An 18,828-nucleotide genomic window follows, 5' to 3' on the forward strand; every position below is an offset into this window, starting at 1 on the left:
TTCCACTCGATCTGCGTTTTTTAGTTTCCTGCTCTATTTTAACCAAGCTCGATGCAAGCTTCAGTGAGAAGTATTTCATCTTTCCCCTTGGTACTATGAAGGGAAATTAACTTGTTTATTTCCAGCATTTTCTATTTTTATTTGATTTCTAAAATTTTCTGTTTTTTTTTCCTGTTTTCAAACGATGAATTGACCCAATGTCATCCTGTAGCATTGTGCTTTATAGCTTCAGTGCCTGCACTCCTTTTGTCAACCAATAGGTGACGCCTACACCTCTAACTACTAACCTCTCATCAGTGAAACCTTTCTGGTCGTCCTTTATTTTATTAATTCTGCTATCCTCTCAACTTTCCCCTCTTGTTCCTTCTAAGTTGAAATCTATTTTTCAATGCATGGACCTTATCCCTACCTTCTCACTGGCTTCAAATTGAGACTCAAATTGAGGGCAGATCGGAGGGGGGAACTCGAGGTGCATGGTGAGGCCGATAAAGGCCCAGCGGATGCGAGAGGCGGCGGCAGATTGGAGGCGGGAGCTCGAGGTGCGTGGTGAGGCCTATAAAGGCCCAGCGGCTGCGAAAGGCGGCGGCAGATTGGAGGCGGGAGCTCAAGGTGCGTGGTGAGGCCTATAAAGGCCCAACGGCTGCGAGAGGCGGCGGCAGATTGGAGGCGGGAGCTCGAGGTGCGTGGTGAGGCCTATAAAGGCCCAGAGGCGGCGGCGGGAGCTCGAGGTGCGTGGTGAGGCCTATAAAGGCCCAGCGACTGCGAGAGGCGGCGGCAGATCGGAGGCGGGAGCTCAAGGTGCGTGGTGAGGCCTATAAAGGCCCAGCTTGTGCAGCTCCAGCCGGGAGAAAAAGCAAAAAAGAAGTAGAAAGGAATCAAAAGGTGACGTCACACAGCCAAAGGGGTAAGTGATTGGCTGGTGATTGGTGAGTAGCTTGTCTTTTTCTTTTTTATATCCGTAAGTAACCTGTTAACATTGTTGTCGCCAAATTAAGTGTATCTAAGGGTTAAGTCATGGCAGGAGAGCTCGGTCACGTGATATGCTCCTCCTGTACCATGTGGGAACTCTGGTGTCCCTGACGACTACGTGTGCGGGAAGTGTATCCGCCTCCAGCTCCTGACGGTCCGTGTTGCGGAATTGGAACTGAGGGTGGATTTTCTCTAGCATCCACGATGCTGAGAATGACGTGAGTAGCACATGTAGCGAGTTGGTCTTGCTGCAGGTGAAGGGTCCACAGCCAGCTAGGGAATGGAAGACCAGCAGGAAGAGCAGTGCAAGGAAGGTAGTGCAGGGATCCCCTGCGGTCATCCCCCTGCAAAACAGATACACCGCTTTGAGTGCTGTTGAGGGGAATGACTCATCAGGGGAGGGCAGCAGCAGCCAAGTTCATGGCACCGTGGCTGGCTCTGTTGCACAGGAGGGCAGGAAAAAGAGTGGGAGAGCGATAGTGATAGGGGATTCAATTGTAAGGGAAATAGATAGGCGTTTCTGCGGCTGCAACCGAGACTCCAGGATGGTGTGTTGCCTCCCTGGTGCAAGGGTCAAGGATGTCTCGGAGTGGGTGCAGGACATTCTGAAATGGGAGGGAGAACAGCCAGTTGTCGTGGTGCATATTGGTACCAACGACATAGGTTTAAAAAAAAAAAGGGATGAGGTCCTACGAGATGAATTTAAGGAGCTAGGAGCTAAATTTTAAAAGTAGGACCTCAACAGTAGTAATCTCGGGATTGCTACCCAGTGCCACGTGCTAGTCAGAGTAGGAATCGCAGGATAGCTCCGATGAATACGTGGCTTGAGCAGTGGTGCAGCAGGGAGGGATTCAAATTCCTGGGGGAGGTGGGACCAGTACAAAACGGACGGTCTGTACCTGGGCAGGACCGGACCAATGTCCTAGGGGGAGTGTTTGCTCGTGCTGTTGGGGAGGAGTTAAACTAATATGGCGGGGGATGGGAACCAATGCGGAGAGACAGAGGGAAGCAGAATGGAGACAGGCAAAGGACAGAAAAGAGATGAGTAAAAGTGGAGGGCAGAGAAACCCAAGGCAAAAAACAAAAAGAGCCAATGTACAGCAAAATTCTAAAGGGTCGAATTGTAATAAAAAGGCAACCCCGAAAGCTCGGTGCCTCAATGCGAGGAGTATTCGGAACCCAGGAGAGGGCTCTGAGCTAGTTAGAGTGGGTGAGAGCGCAGATGAACAGGACCCCAAGAAAGAATGCAAAAGGCAGGAGGCAACCGAGCAGAGTAGCACTGGGGTAAGTGTAAACCACAAGGTGATAGGAAGGGACAATATGTATGAATATAAAGGGGCTGCAGGAGGGGTCAAAACTAAAGCTAGTATTAAAACACTGTACCTAAACGCACGCAGCATTCGAAATAAAGTAAATGAGTTGACGGCACAAATCATTACATTGGGTATGATTTGGTGGCCATTACAGAAACGTGGTTGCAGGGTGACCAAGACTGGGAATTAAACATACATGGGTATCTGACAATTTGGAAGGATAGACAAGAAGGGAAAGGAGGTGGGGTAGCTCTGTTAATAAAGGATGATATCAGGGCAGTTGTGAGGGATGATATTGGCTCTAATGAACAAAATGTTGAATCATTGTGGGTGGGGATTAGAGATAGTAAGGGGAAAAAGTCACTGGTGGGCGTAGTTTATAGGCCCCCAAATAATAACTTCATGGTGGGGCAGACAATAATCAAGGGAAGAATAGAGGCATGTGAAAAAGGAACGGCAGTAATCATGGGGGATTTTAACCGACATATCGATTGGTCAAATCAAATCGCACGGGGTAGCCTGGAGGAGGAATTCATAGAATGCATACGGAATTGTTTCTTAGAACAGTATGTTACAGAACCTTCAAGGGAGCAAGCTATCTTAGATCTGGTCCTGTGCAATGAGACAGGAAGAATAAACTAACTCCTAGTAAAAGATCCACTCTGAATGAGTGATCACAGTATGGTTGAATTTGTAATACAGATTGAGGGTGAGGAAGTACTGTCTCAAACGAGCATCCTATGCTTAAACAAAGGGGACTACAGTGGGATGAGGGCAGAGTTAGCTAAAGTAGACTGGGAACACAGACTAAATGGTGGCACAATTGAGGAACAGTGGAGGACTTTTAAGGAGCTCTTTCATAGTGCTCAACAAAAATATATTCCAGTGAACAAGAAGGGCGGGAAGAGAAGGGATTATCAGTCGTGGATAACCAAGGAAATAAAGGAGAGTATCAAATTAAAAACCAATGCGTATAAGGTGGCCAAGGTTAGTGGGAAACTAAGAATGGGAAAATTTTAAACGACAGCAAAGAATGACTAAGAAAGCAATAACGAAAGGAAAGATAGACTACGAAAGTAAACTTGCGCAAAACATAAAAACAGATAGTAAAAGCTTTTACCGATTATATAAAACGGAAAAGAGTGACTAAAGTCAATGTTGGTCCTTTAGAAGATGAGAAGGGGGATTTAGTAATGCGAAATGTGGAAATGGCTGAGACCATAAACAATTATTTTGCTTCGGTCTTCACAGTAGAAGACACAAAAACCATGCCAAAAATTGCTGGTCACGGGAATGTGGGAAGGGAGGACCTTGAGACAATCCCTATCACTAGGGAGGTAGTGCTGGACAGGCTAATGGGACTTGAGGTCGACAAGTCCCCTGGTCCTGATGAAATGCATCCCAGGGTATTAAAAGAGATGGCGGAAGTTATAGCAGATGCATTCGTTCTAATCTACCAAAATTCTCTGGACTCTGGGGAGGTACCAATGGATTGGAAAGCAGCTAATGTAACGCCTCTGTTTAAAAAAGGGGGCAGACAAAAGGCAGGTAACTATAGGCCGGTTAGTTTAACATCTGTAGTGGGGAAAATGCTTGAAACTATCATTAATGAAGAAATAGCGGGACACCTAGGTAGGAATAGTGCAATCAAGCAGACGCAACATGGATTCATGAAGGGGAAATCATGTTTAACTAATTTACTGGAATTCTTTGAGGATATAACGAGCATGGTAGATAGAGGTGTACCGATGGATGTGGTGTATTTAGATTTCCAAAAGGTATTCGATAAGGTGCCACGCAAAAGGTTACTGCAGAAGATAAAGGTACGTGGAGTCAGAGGAAATGTATTAGCATGGATCAAGAATTGGCTGGTCCACAGAAAGCAGAGAGTCGGGATAAATGGGTCCTTTTCAGATTGGAAATCGGTGGTTAGTGGTGTGCCACAGGGATCGGTGCTGGGACCACAACTGTTGACAATATACATAGATGACCTGGAAGAGGGGACAGAGTGTAGTGTAACAAAATTTGCAGATGACACAAAGATTAGTGGGAAAGTGGGTTGTGTAGAGGACACAATGCAAAGAGATTTAGATAGGTTAAGCGAATGGGCTAAGGTTTGGCAGATGGAACACAATGTAGGAAAATGTGAGGTCCTCCACCTTGGAACAAAAAAACAGTAAAAGGGAATATTATTTGAATGGGGAGAAATTATAACATGCTGAGGTGCAGAGGGACCTGGGGGTCCTTGTGCATGAATCCCAAAAAGTTAGTTTGCAGGTGCATCAGGTAATTAGGAAGGCGAATGGAATGTTGGCCTTCATTGCGAGAGGGATGGAGTACAAAAGCAGGGAGGTCCTGCTGCAACTGTATAGGGTATTGGTGAGGCCGCACCTGGAGTACTGCGTGCAGTTTTGGTCACCTTACTTCAGGAAGGATATACTAGCCTTGGAGGGGGTACAGAGATGATTCACTAGGCTGATTCCGGAGATGAGGGGGTTACCTTATACATAAGAATTAGGAACAGGAGTAGGCCATCTCGCCCCTCGAGCCTGCTCCGCCATTCAACAAGATCATGGCTGATCTGGCCGTGGACTCAGCTCCACTTACCCGCCCGCTCCCCGTAACCCTTAATTCTCTTATTGGTTAAAAATCTTATCTAACTGTGACTTGAATACATTCAATGAGCTAGCCTCAACTGCTTCCTTGGGCAGAGAATTCCACAGATTCACAACCCTCTGGGAGAAGAAATTCCTTCTCAACTCGGTTTTAAATTGGCTCCCCCGTATTTTGAGGCTGTGCCCCCTAGTTCTAGTCTCCCCTACCAGTGGAAACAACCTCTCTGCCTCTATCTTGTCTTTCCCTTTCATTATTTTAAATGTTTCTATAAGATCACCCCTCATCCTTCTGAACTCCCAACGAGTAAAGACCCAGTCTACTCAATCTATCATCAAAAGGTAACCCCCTCATCTCCGGAATCAGCCCAGTGAATCGTCTCTGTACCCCCTCCAAAGCCAGTCTATCCTTCCTTAAGTAAGGTGACCAAAACTGCACGCAGTACTCCAGGTGCGGCCTCACCAATACCCTATACAGTTGCAGCAGGATCTCCCTGCTTTTGTACTCCATCCCTCTCGCAATGAAGGCCAACATTCCATTCGCCTTCCTGATTACCTGCTGCACCTGCAAACTAACTTTTTGGGATTCATGCACAAGGACCCCCAGGTCCCTCTGCACCTCAGCATGTTCTAATTTCTCCCCATTCAAATAATATTCCCTTTTACTGTTTTTTTTTTTCCCCCCAAGGTGGATGACCTCACACTTTCCGACATTGTATTCCATCTGCCAAACCTTAGCCCATTCGCTTAACCTATCCAAATCTCTTTGCAGCCTCTCTGTGTCCTCTACACAACCTGCTTTCCCACTAATCTTTGTGTCATCTGCAAATTTTGTTACACGACACTCTGTCCCCTCTTCCAGGTCATCTATGTATTTTGTAAACAGTTGTGGTCCCAGCACCGATCCCTGTGGCACACCACTAACCACCGATTTCCAACCCGAAAAGGACCCATTTATCCCGACTCTCTGCTTTCTGTTCGCCAGCCAATTCTCTATCCATGCTAATACATTTCCTCTGACTCCGCGTACCTCTATCTTCTGCAATAACCTTTTGTGTGGTACCTTATCGAATGCCTTTTGAAAATCTAAATACACCACATCCATCGGTACACCTCTATCCACCATGCTTGTTATATCCTCAAAGAATTCCAGTAAATTAGTTAAACATGATTTCCCCTTCATGAATCCATGTTGCGTCTGCTTGATTGCACTATTCCTATCTCGATGTCCCGCTATTTCTTCCTTAATGATAGCTTCAAGCATTTTCCCCACTACAGATGTTAAACTAACCGGCCAAAGTTACTTGCCTTTTGTCTGTAATCCCCCTTTTTAAACAGAGGCGTTACATTAGCTGCTTTCCAATCCGCTGGTACCTCCCCAGAGTCCAGAGAATTTTGGTAGATTATAACGAATGCATCTGCTATAACTTCCGCCATCTCTTTTAATACCCTGGGATGCATTTCATCAGGACCAGGGGACTTGTCGACCTTGAGTCCCATTACCCTGTCCAGCACTACCCCCGTAGTGATAGTGATTGTCTCAAGGTCCTCCCTTCCCACATTCCTGTGACCAGCAATTTTTGGCATGGTTTTTGTGTCTTCCACTGTGAAGACCGAAGCAAAATAATTGTTTATGGTCTCAGCCATTTCCACATTTCCCATTATTAAATCCCCCTTCTCATCTTCTAAGGGACCAACATTTACATGATGATAGATTGAGTAGACTGGGTCTTTACTTGTTGGAGTTCAGAAGGATGGGGGTGATCTTATAGAAACATTTAAAATAATGAAAGGGATAGACAAGATAGAGACAGAGAGGTTGTTTCCACTGGTCGGGGAGACTAGAACTAGGGGGCACAGCCTCAAAATACGGGGGAGCCAATTTAAAACCGAGTTGAGAAGGAATTTCTTCTCCCAGAGCGTTGTGAATCTGTGGAATTCTCTGCCCAAGGAAGCAGTTAAGGCTAGCTCATTGAATGTATTCAAATCACAGATAGATAGATTTTTAACCAATAAGAGAATTAAGGGTTTTGGGGAGCGGGTGGGTAAGTGGAGCTGAGTCCACGGCCAGATCAGCCATGATCTTTTTGAATGGCGGAGCAGGCTCGAGGGGCTAGATGGCCTACTCCTGTTCCTCGTTCTTATGTTCTTATGTTCTCTTTTTATTTAAAAAAAAATTACAGCGCAGAAGGAGGCAATTCAGCACACTGTCCTTCTCTAATTTTATTTTCATTTTATTCCAGGACCCTGAAACTGTAATCCTACTTCTTCTGAGGCTCTTCCCTCCTCATACAGTCAACCTTTTGAAACCCAAGCTGGGTATCACCTAATCACTACTTCCTGCTTTACCCTTTCTTTACTCTCTCCAACTTTGGTGAATTGTACTATTGACTTGACCCTTCACTTTACTTTCTCAGTTAAATAAAAACCCAATGCTTGCTGTAGGATTAACAACAGCACATCCAGCTCCGTTCTTTCATTATTTAAGACTTTTTTTGTTTTTGCTGATGACGAGTCTGCTATTTGAAGTGTTTTTCATCCTTTTTTGGTGTCTAGGCTCAATAGGCACCTCAGAGGACAAATGGACCTGCTCCAGGTGACAGCCAAGGGAGTGATTGACCATTGTCCCTTCTGCTGTAACCCGTTTGACCATGGCTGAGTGATCAGAACCTCAATGTGAAAAGAGTTATGGCTGTAAATTCATGTCCCACCATTACAGGTGTAACATGTCACAGTTGCAGCACCAGTTCCAATTTCTATTCTAAAATTTCTTGACACTGATATGAGGAAGCTACTGGTGTATTGAAGGTTCAGAGGACGCAGCTTATGGTCGTCCACTTGTGTTCACTACTTGACACTAATTGTAACGTGCTGACCAACCCTGTTTTATAAAAGTTCCATTTGAGATGTACACTACCTTTTTTTTTAGTTTTACTTACTGAGAATGTATCGCATCATACTGATCTTTGCTGAAGCACATCATTTGGTGCTTTATTACATTCAATCATATGGTAACCATCTCGTGTTGTCATTTGAGAATGTCTTTGCATCAAACCAGGTCTATGGCGGAAGCTATTGGGTTTTATAAAACAGAGTTAGGAGACATCGATGCTGTATGGATAACTAAAAATTGACCACCAAGGCAGGGTCTACATAACCAAGTCACTCATTTTTCAGCGACTCGTCCATACATTTCCTTATACTCAGCTATGGCTGTATGGGGTAAAATGTTCAATTGCACAGCAAAAGATTAAGGTGCATGTAATTAGGGGAAGGATGACAAATTGGATTAAAATTGGTTAGTGAGGAGAAAATAGAGTTGGGGTTAAAGGCAGTTTTTGCAAAAGGTAAATATGATTAGCATTATTTGCTGGTGTGGAGGGTAAACACAGACATGGACTGTTTGGTCCAAATGGCCTATTTCTGTGCTGTCACTTCTGTATTTGTACGTATGTAGCCTTGAGACACTGCTTTCAGAGTGACATCATCTCTCTTGGGTTTCAACATTTATGTTATTTTAGCTCGGAACTGAAAAGAGCGGTATAGCACAGTATGCAGAATATAGCACTTTAGAAGACCTCAGGACATTCCAAAGAGTTTCAAAGTCAGTTATGTATTTTAGAAGTGTAGTCATTGTTGTAATGTAGGGAAGTGCAGCAAACAATTTTGAGCACAGCAAGGTTCCATAACCAGCAATGAGAGAAATGATTCAATAAAATGTTTGTGATACTGATTTAAGTTCGTTAGGACTCTGCATGAATTCCACTGCTCTTCCTCAAATAATGCCATGGGATCTTTGCATCCAACTTAGTGGGCAGATGGGCCCTCAGTTTTGCGTCTTATTTGAAAGATGTCACCTTCAGAGGTGCCATACTCCCTCAGCACTGAATTGACACATCAATCTAGATTATGTGCTGAAGTCTCCTGAACCCAAATGCCCTTTAAAGGCAAGAGTGCCACCTATGGGCAAGTCTGACACATAGCATTTAAGTAGCTCTGATTAGGTTTGTTCATTTTTATCCCATGCTGATAAACATAGATGTTGTCGAATAGTGTACAATCGATGTTATCCACAATGGTGGCATAGAGAATGATTGCTGTAGCAGTACATGAGTTAACATTCGAGGCATCCCACATGGTGACTTTGCAATCTGAGTTCTGTCCTTGGGTCCATGCTCTTAAAGTACTATCCTTGCAGGGAGAGAGAAGCATGCAAACGCAAATGTCAGGTTAATTTAGACTGCTCTTGTATAAGTCCTAGTTGTTAGCTGATGAGAGGTTTCCAACCTGCCCCTTTGTCTCCCCATTTCCTTGAGCTATCTTCCAATATTGTTCGTGAATAATGTAACGCAATGGTAACCTTTATGACTGTGAATGTGTTTGTGATGTTGGCATGGTATAAGTGTGTTCAAAAGGTGCACGTTCATGTTAGTCAGCACTTTGATGCTAATCTGGTCTCTCTTTCAGGGTGTTATCGACTACATTTTCTATTCCAAGACTCTAATGAACGTGCTGGGTGTTCTTGGGCCTTTGGATCCTCAGTGGCTTGTGGAAAACTCGATCACTGGATGTCCACACCCTCATATCCCTTCTGACCACTTCTCACTGTTAATGCAGCTTGAACTTCAGCTTTCCTTGCCACCATTGATGAACGGTGTACACTTACCCAGCAGGAGGTAGTGGAGCCCTGACCTGGAGGCACTGCCTGCTTTTATGGACCTGTACAGTTGTAAAATCAAAGTATGAAGGAGTGAAGTATGGCCTGTAAAATCTTATTTGTTATCTTTTTTAATGTATGTGTTCTGTATGTTTCTAGTATTGCTGTTTCACTGTTTATTTCACTGTATTCTCAGAGACTGGAGCAAACAAAAACTTACTTTAAAAGGTTCATTACCCAGACCTTTGGAGACACTGGAGATCCCATTCTTTACAACTCTGAAAGCATTTTTGTGTGTTCCTGTTGGATTATGTACCTAATCTGGCATTGAAACAGCAGCATTACATGCTTTGCCATATGGTGCCATTGATTTCTCTTCCAAAGACCGACAGGCAGAACACCTTCAGATGTTTGTTCTGAGCTTTGTCCCTGCCCTAGTTGCCTTGGATCTATATATACATCTGTTAATGAAATTGTGTTGACTCATTTCACAAGTTTGAGTGTGAATTTGATGTCTTTGCATTTGCCACCCTTGATTGCCTTGCCTATCTCAATCATATATTCTCATCGTTCACTTTAAGTCTTTGGTGCTTCTCTTTTCAGCTTTTGATGGCCAATCTGAAGCTCTGCTCATCTCTCCGGCCCTGTCACAGCTAAGTGGAATCTCTCTTTGGGTGATCCTGAGTGGAGAGGTAATTGAAGCCAAAGGGGGTTTTGGCCAGCTGTGGTTTGGTTTGATGTTCAGCCTTTTTTTTGTTTGGAATGTGGTTCATATCTGGCTTCACTAAATAAGATGCCCATTGCTTATTGATTTCTTGAGAGAGACAAAAGGTTCAGATTTTCCAAACTGATTACTAAACATGTACTGCATCTAATGGAAATGACATTGGTCTTTGTAGAATTAAAACATTTATCCCATTGACCTCGGCATAAGGTTTTGGTTTAAAAAAAATTACTACTTCAATTGTTTTTCTTCCCAAATGAACGGGCATTGATCAACTCATTCCAGGGGGAATGTTGGTCATGGACATAGCCCAGTGCTGCTCCATCATCAGGCAGCAGGAGTCATAATTCATCAGGTGTGATTCATCCAGACCAAGTTTTCCTTTCCACAATAAAATAAACATGCAGCATGCAGTGATTGAGGTACAGCAAGAATAATTTGGGCATGAAGTCAAGAAAAGCACCAAAAATGTTACTGTGCTCTAAATAAGCACCATCTAATGGTCATTAATTTTCATGTTATGTATTCCAACAATCTACTGCACTTTATAAAGAAATGGGCTTTGATTGGTGCAGTATATAGCACATCAATCTACTGTGCCCTTCCCCGCCCCGCCCCGCCCCCCCCCCCCCACAAACACCCCCAAAAATCCAAAAATACTGCATTTCAAGAACCCACTTGCAGGATTAATTTATTTGAATCAACAGAACAACATATCTTAAGTGTAAAATCTGTTTTTAATTTAATATATAATGCTATTATAATCAAATAAAGTTTTCAAGTGGACAAGACCTATTTATAGAATTTACTAATAACCTCATTTAATATCTTTATGATTGGATTCTTGACTTCAAGATTCTGAAATATGAAGTTTTAAGTCAGCACTTTAATTCTATCGCCCCATAAATTTTTGAAAGGATGTCATGTTTTTAAGGACTTGAAATATGGAGCAACATAAAGTTAATGGGAATGAAAGACTGGAGGCACCAAGTAAATTATAAAACTTTTTTTTTTGTTTTGCATTCTCTTTCGCTGAGAGAATTTGAACTTTTTAGAGCCTTTTTAAATCTTAAGGCTTCATGTGCTTAAAATTCTTGTGATGACCCTGCTTCTTAAAACTTGATAACTTGGCTTCTTCCTTCATGCAATTCTTTTAATAACTACAAGCAATATTATCATCCCATACTTCACTCCCAATATTTTGTTAGATCTATTTGTATAAAATGGAATTTAAAATTCACCTGTAATGATTGTATATGAACTACAGAGGAGCCCATTTACTGGATTTTTCGTTTTCTTTTTTATAATTGAAGAGGAAAACCATTTTTGGGAAAGCTTACTGTTAATAGCTGCAAATTTTGTCTGCTTTCAATATAAATGAATCGAGACACTCTGTTGCAAGAGGGTGTTCATCAGGTTTTCTTTGCTTCTGTCTGCATATTTCCAGAGTTCCGATAACTGTGTACTTAAAAAAAAAAAAGAATATATATAATTGAGGGAAAGAACATTGTAAGAAAAAAATGAAATGAAAATGACAGCAAGTTTGCCATGTGTGTTTATCCTAGTTGTTCAGGCAAAACATAAAGAAAGCACAGTCAGATTCATGTATGTTTCTGTTCTGTTTTTTTCCCTCGTTTCATAACGACGTGCCTCATTGGATTTGCTCAAGCAGCAACACTGCCCAAGCAAGCAGAGAAAACCTGACAGGCCTTCTCCAGGCAACTTTTAAAATTCTATACAATAAATCTGTTAAGATTTGTGAGATTTTATGTATAAAAAAAAAACCCCACAGAAAAACAACTTAAAAACAGTTTTGTACAAGCTCTATAATATATTTAACTTTGGTGTAAGGAGTGTGGGATATTGGAAACCACACCATAAGTCAAGTATGGCACAATGAGTTCTGAGACCAGCTTTATTACCATCTCATTCCCAGCACGGCTTATCTTTTGTTTTTGTCTTTCTGTAATGCAGGAGTACTATCTTAGGCAACAAAGCCTGCATATGCGTAAGGAATATTGTCACTTCTTGAGTCTTGTGCATTTTGATGTGAGATTCCCCCTCCTTGTTCAGTACCCTTTACCCTCTTATCAAATGTACTTACTAACTCTGAATGGATTGAAAAGCTACTGAATTCCAGTCTTTCAAGGTTTCATATCACTCAGTACAAAAACATGTATGTTGGATAATGTTTAAAATGAAGTACGGGTCTCATGACTGAAGACAGTCACAAAAGGCAGGTTTTTGTAGTACCTGTAGTAATTATATATTTCAATGAATTGGATATGGCAGAGCCTGATATTCGTTACACTGCAGATAACCAAAAAATGTGCTTAATTGAAACCATATTGCAGTACCAGATAATCAGCTTTTAATTCGCAAGTGCTTTTAAAGTTCAGTAAAGGTGCATTCCTCAATTGAGCTAATTAAATAGGTTTTCCAGACCATTTTGTGGAGGTAATTTCTAAGTACCTCTGGTATTTTTAAATTGGATCAGACTCCAAGAACACGTGAAATATGTTGCACTTTTTGTTAATTTGATCTGGTTAAACTTGATTTATTTTGACATGCCTCTACCTTGCTAATCCATAAATAACTCATTGAAAGCTTTGGTGGTTTTGTTGACTGTAGCCGCCCTCCCATGGCATTAGGTAAGAGACCAAGTTGTGATGATGGAGGACAAGTGGGTTCAGAGTGTTTGCACGTTGTACACCAGCTGTTTATTCTGTATTGCAAGTTTTATGTTTTAAGTACAAGGAGATCTGAGAAGTTGATAAAATGATTCTTGTATAGATGTGCTATGCTGCAAACAACTAAAAAAGATATCTGTTGAGACTTTTTTTTATTTGTCTTCTGCAGTAGGACTCTATTCTGGAAAGTGTAGTCTCAAGACTATATATACTTAATTTAAAAGAAGTGAATTTGAACAGAAATTCCAGTTAAGTATTTAAAAAAGGTTGGTCTAGGTTTTGGGAGTCGACAGTGGGATTTTAGAGTGAGCTGTCGTTAAATAAATAATTGTTACATAGCTGGGGGATACTGTGCATGTTTTTAGATGTTACATTGTTCATTTGCAACACCAAAAATAATGAGTGATATGACTCTTTTTGAGACCTATGGTGCTTCTATATGCAAAACATTGCCTATATTGTATTAAAGGATTATAGTTCATAAATGTAGCCATGATTTAGTTCATTTTTTATTAACATGAATCAAACATTTTCAGCATTTGACCATCTTTATTTTTTTAACATCCTTTTTAAAAAAAAAATGTTTATGCTCTTAGAAAATTATCATGGTGGTTAATAGGAAATGAAAGTGGACTGTGTTGGATCACCAGTGTCTGTTTATTGAACCGTTCGTCATTTTCCTGAACTTTCAGCAGTCCGGATGTTGCTTTTCTCTCTCTCTCCCCCTCATTCCCCCTCATTTCCCCTCTTCCCCAACAGTGTTTTTGTATGTTGTTTCTTCCTGAATTCACTCTATGGTTTAGTAAGAGTAAATTGCCTCTTACTGATGTAGCAGGTGCTAATTTACTTGTACTAAATAAGTAATAGGAAGTTCTTGGATTTTCACCAGCTGAAATGTTTTGCGTTTTTAAAAAAAAGTCATTACTAGTCAAAAAAGTGAAAACCTTTCATTTACACAAGTCACTTAAGCATTTTGCATTATCCAATCTGCTCTCGACGTGTTTTATCTCCAGTTATTTTACTGGAATGGGAAATAACTGTCTTCTCAGTCTGTCTTTAAACTTGTGGCAGCTCAGATGGGGGTGCTTCACTTGTACTACTACATGAAAGGTTTAAAAAGAAGTATTTTTCCATATGGAGTTTGGGTACTGCTCTCAATGTATGGGGCTAAATTATGTCTGCTTGTTCCCTTGCACCTGTGTATTTTTTTCTTTCCTTTGACTGTAGGCAATAAATGGCCATTTGAAAATTGTTCTCTCGTATTTAATGAGTTTTGCATGAAGCTGCATGGGAACATCCCCTTAAAGCTGGTGAGTTGATTTTATTTCCAATTTGCCATTTTATGCAAATTGTCAAAGGTGGTTATTCTATTTGGTAGTGTAAATAGGAAACTAAAATTGCTATGTTTTGTCATCTAAACTTCTCAGCATTCTGCTGCCACTGTGTATTTGCTGGTATGTTGGAGCAAAATGGCTACAGACAATTTATCTCAATTTACGTCCAGATTCAGATAGGACATTGCCATAATCTCCCAGGGGAAAACAACATCGAGGGCACTGTCTCAAACAAGTTGTGCTTTGACTGGTTAATGTTATTCATAATGCCTTGGTAATTTTTTCCCCATGATTAACAACAGATTTTTCTTCTATATGAGAAAAAATTCACAGTTTTTGATTTATTGGTTTCCTGTACATTGGTTAAAGTGGTTGAAAAACCATTCCTGCAATCTCCAGGTCTGAATAGAAAATGTCCATTCCAAATTTCTCATTGTTTTGTAGTTTTGGTCTGCAGAGCTCTCTCAGAGGCCTGCTGCAACTTCTATCATGCAAGCTCAAAGCTGTGGGGATTCAGGGTAAATCTCTGTTTATGGCTAAGGGTAGCAAACAATGAGTACTCATTTGAGGAGTTATCAGGATGGGGAGGGGAGATACTAAGTGGAGTGCCCCAGGGATAAGTGTTTCTAATTTATGTTTGTGACATGACTCAATAACCCAGTGCAAACTAATCAAATTTGCAGATGCTAAACTAGAAGGGATGATGGAATCAGAGGAGGCAGTTCAAATTACAGAATTGAGTTTGACAAAATATGTTAATCGGCAGAACAATGGCTGATGAAAATTAATCAGAAGTAGGACAGGAAAATGGGCAACCCAGTGGTGTTGAAATAGCTTAGGTTGAAGTTGAGAGTAGGTTTGCATGTTTGTTAGTCGATCAAAAAAATGAATAGAACTGTATAGCCAATACAGTAGAATACAGGTCAGAAATTGTGATCAAATTGTATAGTGCTCTGGTTAGACTATACTTTGAGTATTCTGCCCAGTTCTGGTTGCTGAGGAACACATGAGAGACATTTTAATACCTCCATGGGCTTTTTCCTCCCTGGGATTTTCCCTTCCTATCTTCACAATCTCTTCCAGCCATATATCACACACGCCCCTCCACTAGATTCCACTCTCTGGAATTACTCCTCTGCCTCTCCACCTCCCTCTTCTGCTTTAATAGCCTCCTGAAAATCCACCTCTCTAACTAAGCTTTCGGTCTCTCTTCTTCTGTGGCTTGAAGTCAGTTTCCCCCTGCCTCCATGAAGTGTCTTGGTTTGTGTTTTTCTACATTAAAGGTGCTTTATAAATGCAAATGTTGTGTGATTCGAGTTGATTAAAAATACAACTTTTTGGGGGGATAATTTGGAACTTCTACAACCAGCACCAGGGAAGTGATTTTTAATCTACACACCCGGCAAAAATCTGAGAATTGTCCAAGTTACTTACTTGTCCTGGAGATGTAGGAGCTGATGGTTCCCCATTTTAACCATGCTCAACTGGCCAGGTGGCAAAGACATCTGCCAAAACTGGTGGTCTTTTTTAACATATGTATAAGGGATCCCGCTACCACTGCAATTTTAACTTGGCAGCCTGAGTGGGAAGTCACAGGTTTACTGCCAGGTGAACACATCAGGGAAGAGGATCGGGGGCAGAAGAGATGCAAAAAAGTAAGAGGTTTTTTGTAACTACTTTCCTTGAGAGGCCATTTGTGGGGCAGCACTTCTGCAGACCTCTCTGACATACTTGGGTGTGAATAGTGCAGTCATGGGTAAGTTTCTAATAGCTATAATACAAATTAATACTCACCATGCATTAATTAAGGACATGGATTTGTAAAAGGCAAGTTGGGTGATGCATGTAATGGAGTTCTTTTGGAGCGTGTTGATAAACGGAATGTAGTGAATGTTATGTATATGAATTTTCAAAATTGCAAAATGGGAGGTTTGATAAAATTAAGGTGCAAGATATTGAAGGGAGTGACTGCATGGATGGGAAGTTGGTCAAAGGACAGAAAAGAGAATAGTGCTTAATGAGCATTAAAAGGACAAAACCTAAATAATAAAAGTTCAAAAAAGATTAGAAGAGTGGGGAGATTTGGGGGTTCAGATGCATACATTTTGAAAAGTGGGAGAACAAGTTGATCAAACTTTTATTTAAAAAAAAAAATAGCATCATAGATAGGAGTACTGAGGACAAAAGCAGAGGTACTGGTAAACCTATTCAAATCATTAGTTAGGTCATAGCTAAAGTATTGTGTCCAGATTTGGATGCCTAATTTAAGGAACAATGTCAAGACATGGAGATGGTGAGGGAGGGATTCACTAAGCTCATGCCTTGGATGAAAGGCTTTAGTTATGAGGAGAGGCTACAAAAATGGGCTCGTTTCATTAGATGAAAGAAGGGTAAAAGGCGACCTGATGTTCAAAATGTAATGCGGTTTTGATTAAGGTAGATGGGAAGGTACATGAACAGTGGCAGACATTTAAGGAGATATTTTATAACTCTCGGCAAAGATATATTCCAGTGAAAAAGAAAGATAAGAGAAGGATGAACCATCCGTGGCTAACTCAGGAAGTTAAGGATGGTATTAAATTGAAAACAAAGGCATACAATGTTACAAAGATTAGTGGTACGTCAGAGGATTGAGAAATTTTTAGAAACCTGCAAGGGATGACTTTAAAAAAAAAAAGAAAAGATAGATTATGAGAATAAACTAGCAAGAAATATAAACAGCGACATTAAGAGCTTCTACAGGTATATAAAAAGGAAGAGAGTAGCTAAAGTAAACGTCGGTCCCTTCGAGGATGAGACGGGAATTAATAATGGGAAACAGAAATGGCAGAAGGACTTTGAACAAATATTTTGTATCGGTCTTCATAGTAGGAGACACTAAAAGCATCCCAATAATAGATAATCATGGGGCTATAGGGAGGGGGGAACTTAAAACAATCACTATCACTAGAGAAGTAGTACTGGGCAAACTAATGAGACTAAAGGTGGACAAGTCCTCTGGACCTGATGGCCTGCATCCTAGGATCTTAAAAGAAGTGGCTGCAGAGATAGTGGATGCATTGGTTGTAATCTACCAAAATTCCTTGCATTCTGGAGAGGTCCCAGCAGATTGGAAAACTGCAAATGTAACACCCCGATTTAAGAAAGGAGGGAGACAGAAAGCAGGAAACTATAAACTAGTTAGCTTAACATCTGTCATTGAGAAAATGCTGGAGTCCATTATTAAGGAAGTAATAGCACGACATTTAGGAAATCATAATACAGCCAAGTAGAGTCAGCATGGTTTTATGAAAGGGAAATCATGTTTGACAAATTTGCTGGAGTTCTTTGAGGATGTAACGAGCAGGGTGAATTAGGGTGAACCAGTTGATGTGTATTTGGATTTCCAGAAGGCATTCTATAAGGTGCCACATAAAAGGTTATTGCATAAGATAAGAGCTCATGGGGTTGGGGGTAATATATTAGCATGGATAGAGGATTGGCGAACAGAAAACACAGTTGGGATAAATGGGTGATTTTCAGGTTGGCAAACAGTAACTAGTGAGGTGCCACAGGGATCAATGCTGGGGCTTCAACTATTTACAATTTATATTAATGACTTGGATGATGGGACTGAATGTAATGTAGCCAAATTTGCTGATACAAAGATAGTGGGAAAGTAAGTTGTGAATAGGACACACAGAATCTGCAAAGGAAAAATAGATAGACTCAGTGAGTGGGAAAAACTTTGGCAGATGGAGTATAATGTGGGAAAATGTGATGTTATCCACTTTGGTAGGAAACATAAAAAAGAAAATTATTATTAAAATGGAGAGAAATTACAAAATGCTGTGGTAGAGAGGGATTGGGGGTCCTTGTACATGAAACATAAAGTGAACATGCAAGTACAGCAAGTAATCAGGAAGGCAAATGGAATGTTGGCCTTTATCATAGAATCATAGAAATTTACAGCACGGAACGAGGCCATTTCGCCCATGGTGTCCACGCCGGCCGACCAAGAGCTATCCCGCCTAATCTCACTTTCCAGCTCTTGGTCTGTAGCCCTGTCGGTGACGGCATTTTAAATGCACATCCAAATATTTTTTAAATGTGGTGAGGGTTTCTCCCTCTACCACTCTTTCAGGCAGTGAGTTCCAGACCTCCACCACCCTCTGGGTGAGAAATTTCCCCTCGTATCTCCTCTAAACCTCTCCCTCCAATTACTTTAAATCTATGCCCCTTGGTTGTTGACCCCTTGGCCAAGGGAAATAGATCCTTTCTAACCAGGCCCCTCATAATTTTATACACCTCAATCATAGAATTGAAAACTTTTATTCCTGGTACCCACCTTTGTCCTTTTCCATAACTACCCTAAATCTTACTGAATTTTAATCACGAGCACCAAAATGCTCTCTCTCTGATACTCCTTCCACCTGTCCCTCTTCATTCCCCAAAACCATGTCTAGAACCACCCTGTTCCTTGTTGGGCTTTGTTACATACTGGCTAAAGAAGTTCTCCTGAATGCATTTTAGAAATTCCGCACCCTCTG

At 41.3% G+C, this 18,828-nt stretch overlaps 1 protein-coding gene across 6 annotated transcripts in view; it reads left to right on the forward strand.

The window, feature by feature from the left end:
• cnot6l (CCR4-NOT transcription complex, subunit 6-like) overlaps window positions 1-14,217 on the forward strand; it is a 122,692-nt gene extending 108,475 nt beyond the window's left edge. For 4 of the 6 annotated variants that reach the window (XM_070871096.1, XM_070871097.1, XM_070871095.1 and 1 more), the window contains one exon: window positions 9,362-14,217. In XM_070871096.1, coding sequence (XP_070727197.1) covers window positions 9,362-9,574 — 213 coding nt within the window. In that variant the 3' untranslated portion in view covers window positions 9,575-14,217. The remainder of the gene's footprint in view (window positions 1-9,361) is intronic. The other 2 variants (XR_011589900.1, XR_011589901.1) reach the window with 2 other exon arrangements.
• Window positions 14,218-18,828: the final 4,611 nt, after the last annotated feature.

The sequence above is a fragment of the Pristiophorus japonicus genome, chromosome 2 (genome assembly GCF_044704955.1).
Source record: "Pristiophorus japonicus isolate sPriJap1 chromosome 2, sPriJap1.hap1, whole genome shotgun sequence".
Taxonomy (NCBI): domain Eukaryota; kingdom Metazoa; phylum Chordata; class Chondrichthyes; family Pristiophoridae; genus Pristiophorus; species Pristiophorus japonicus.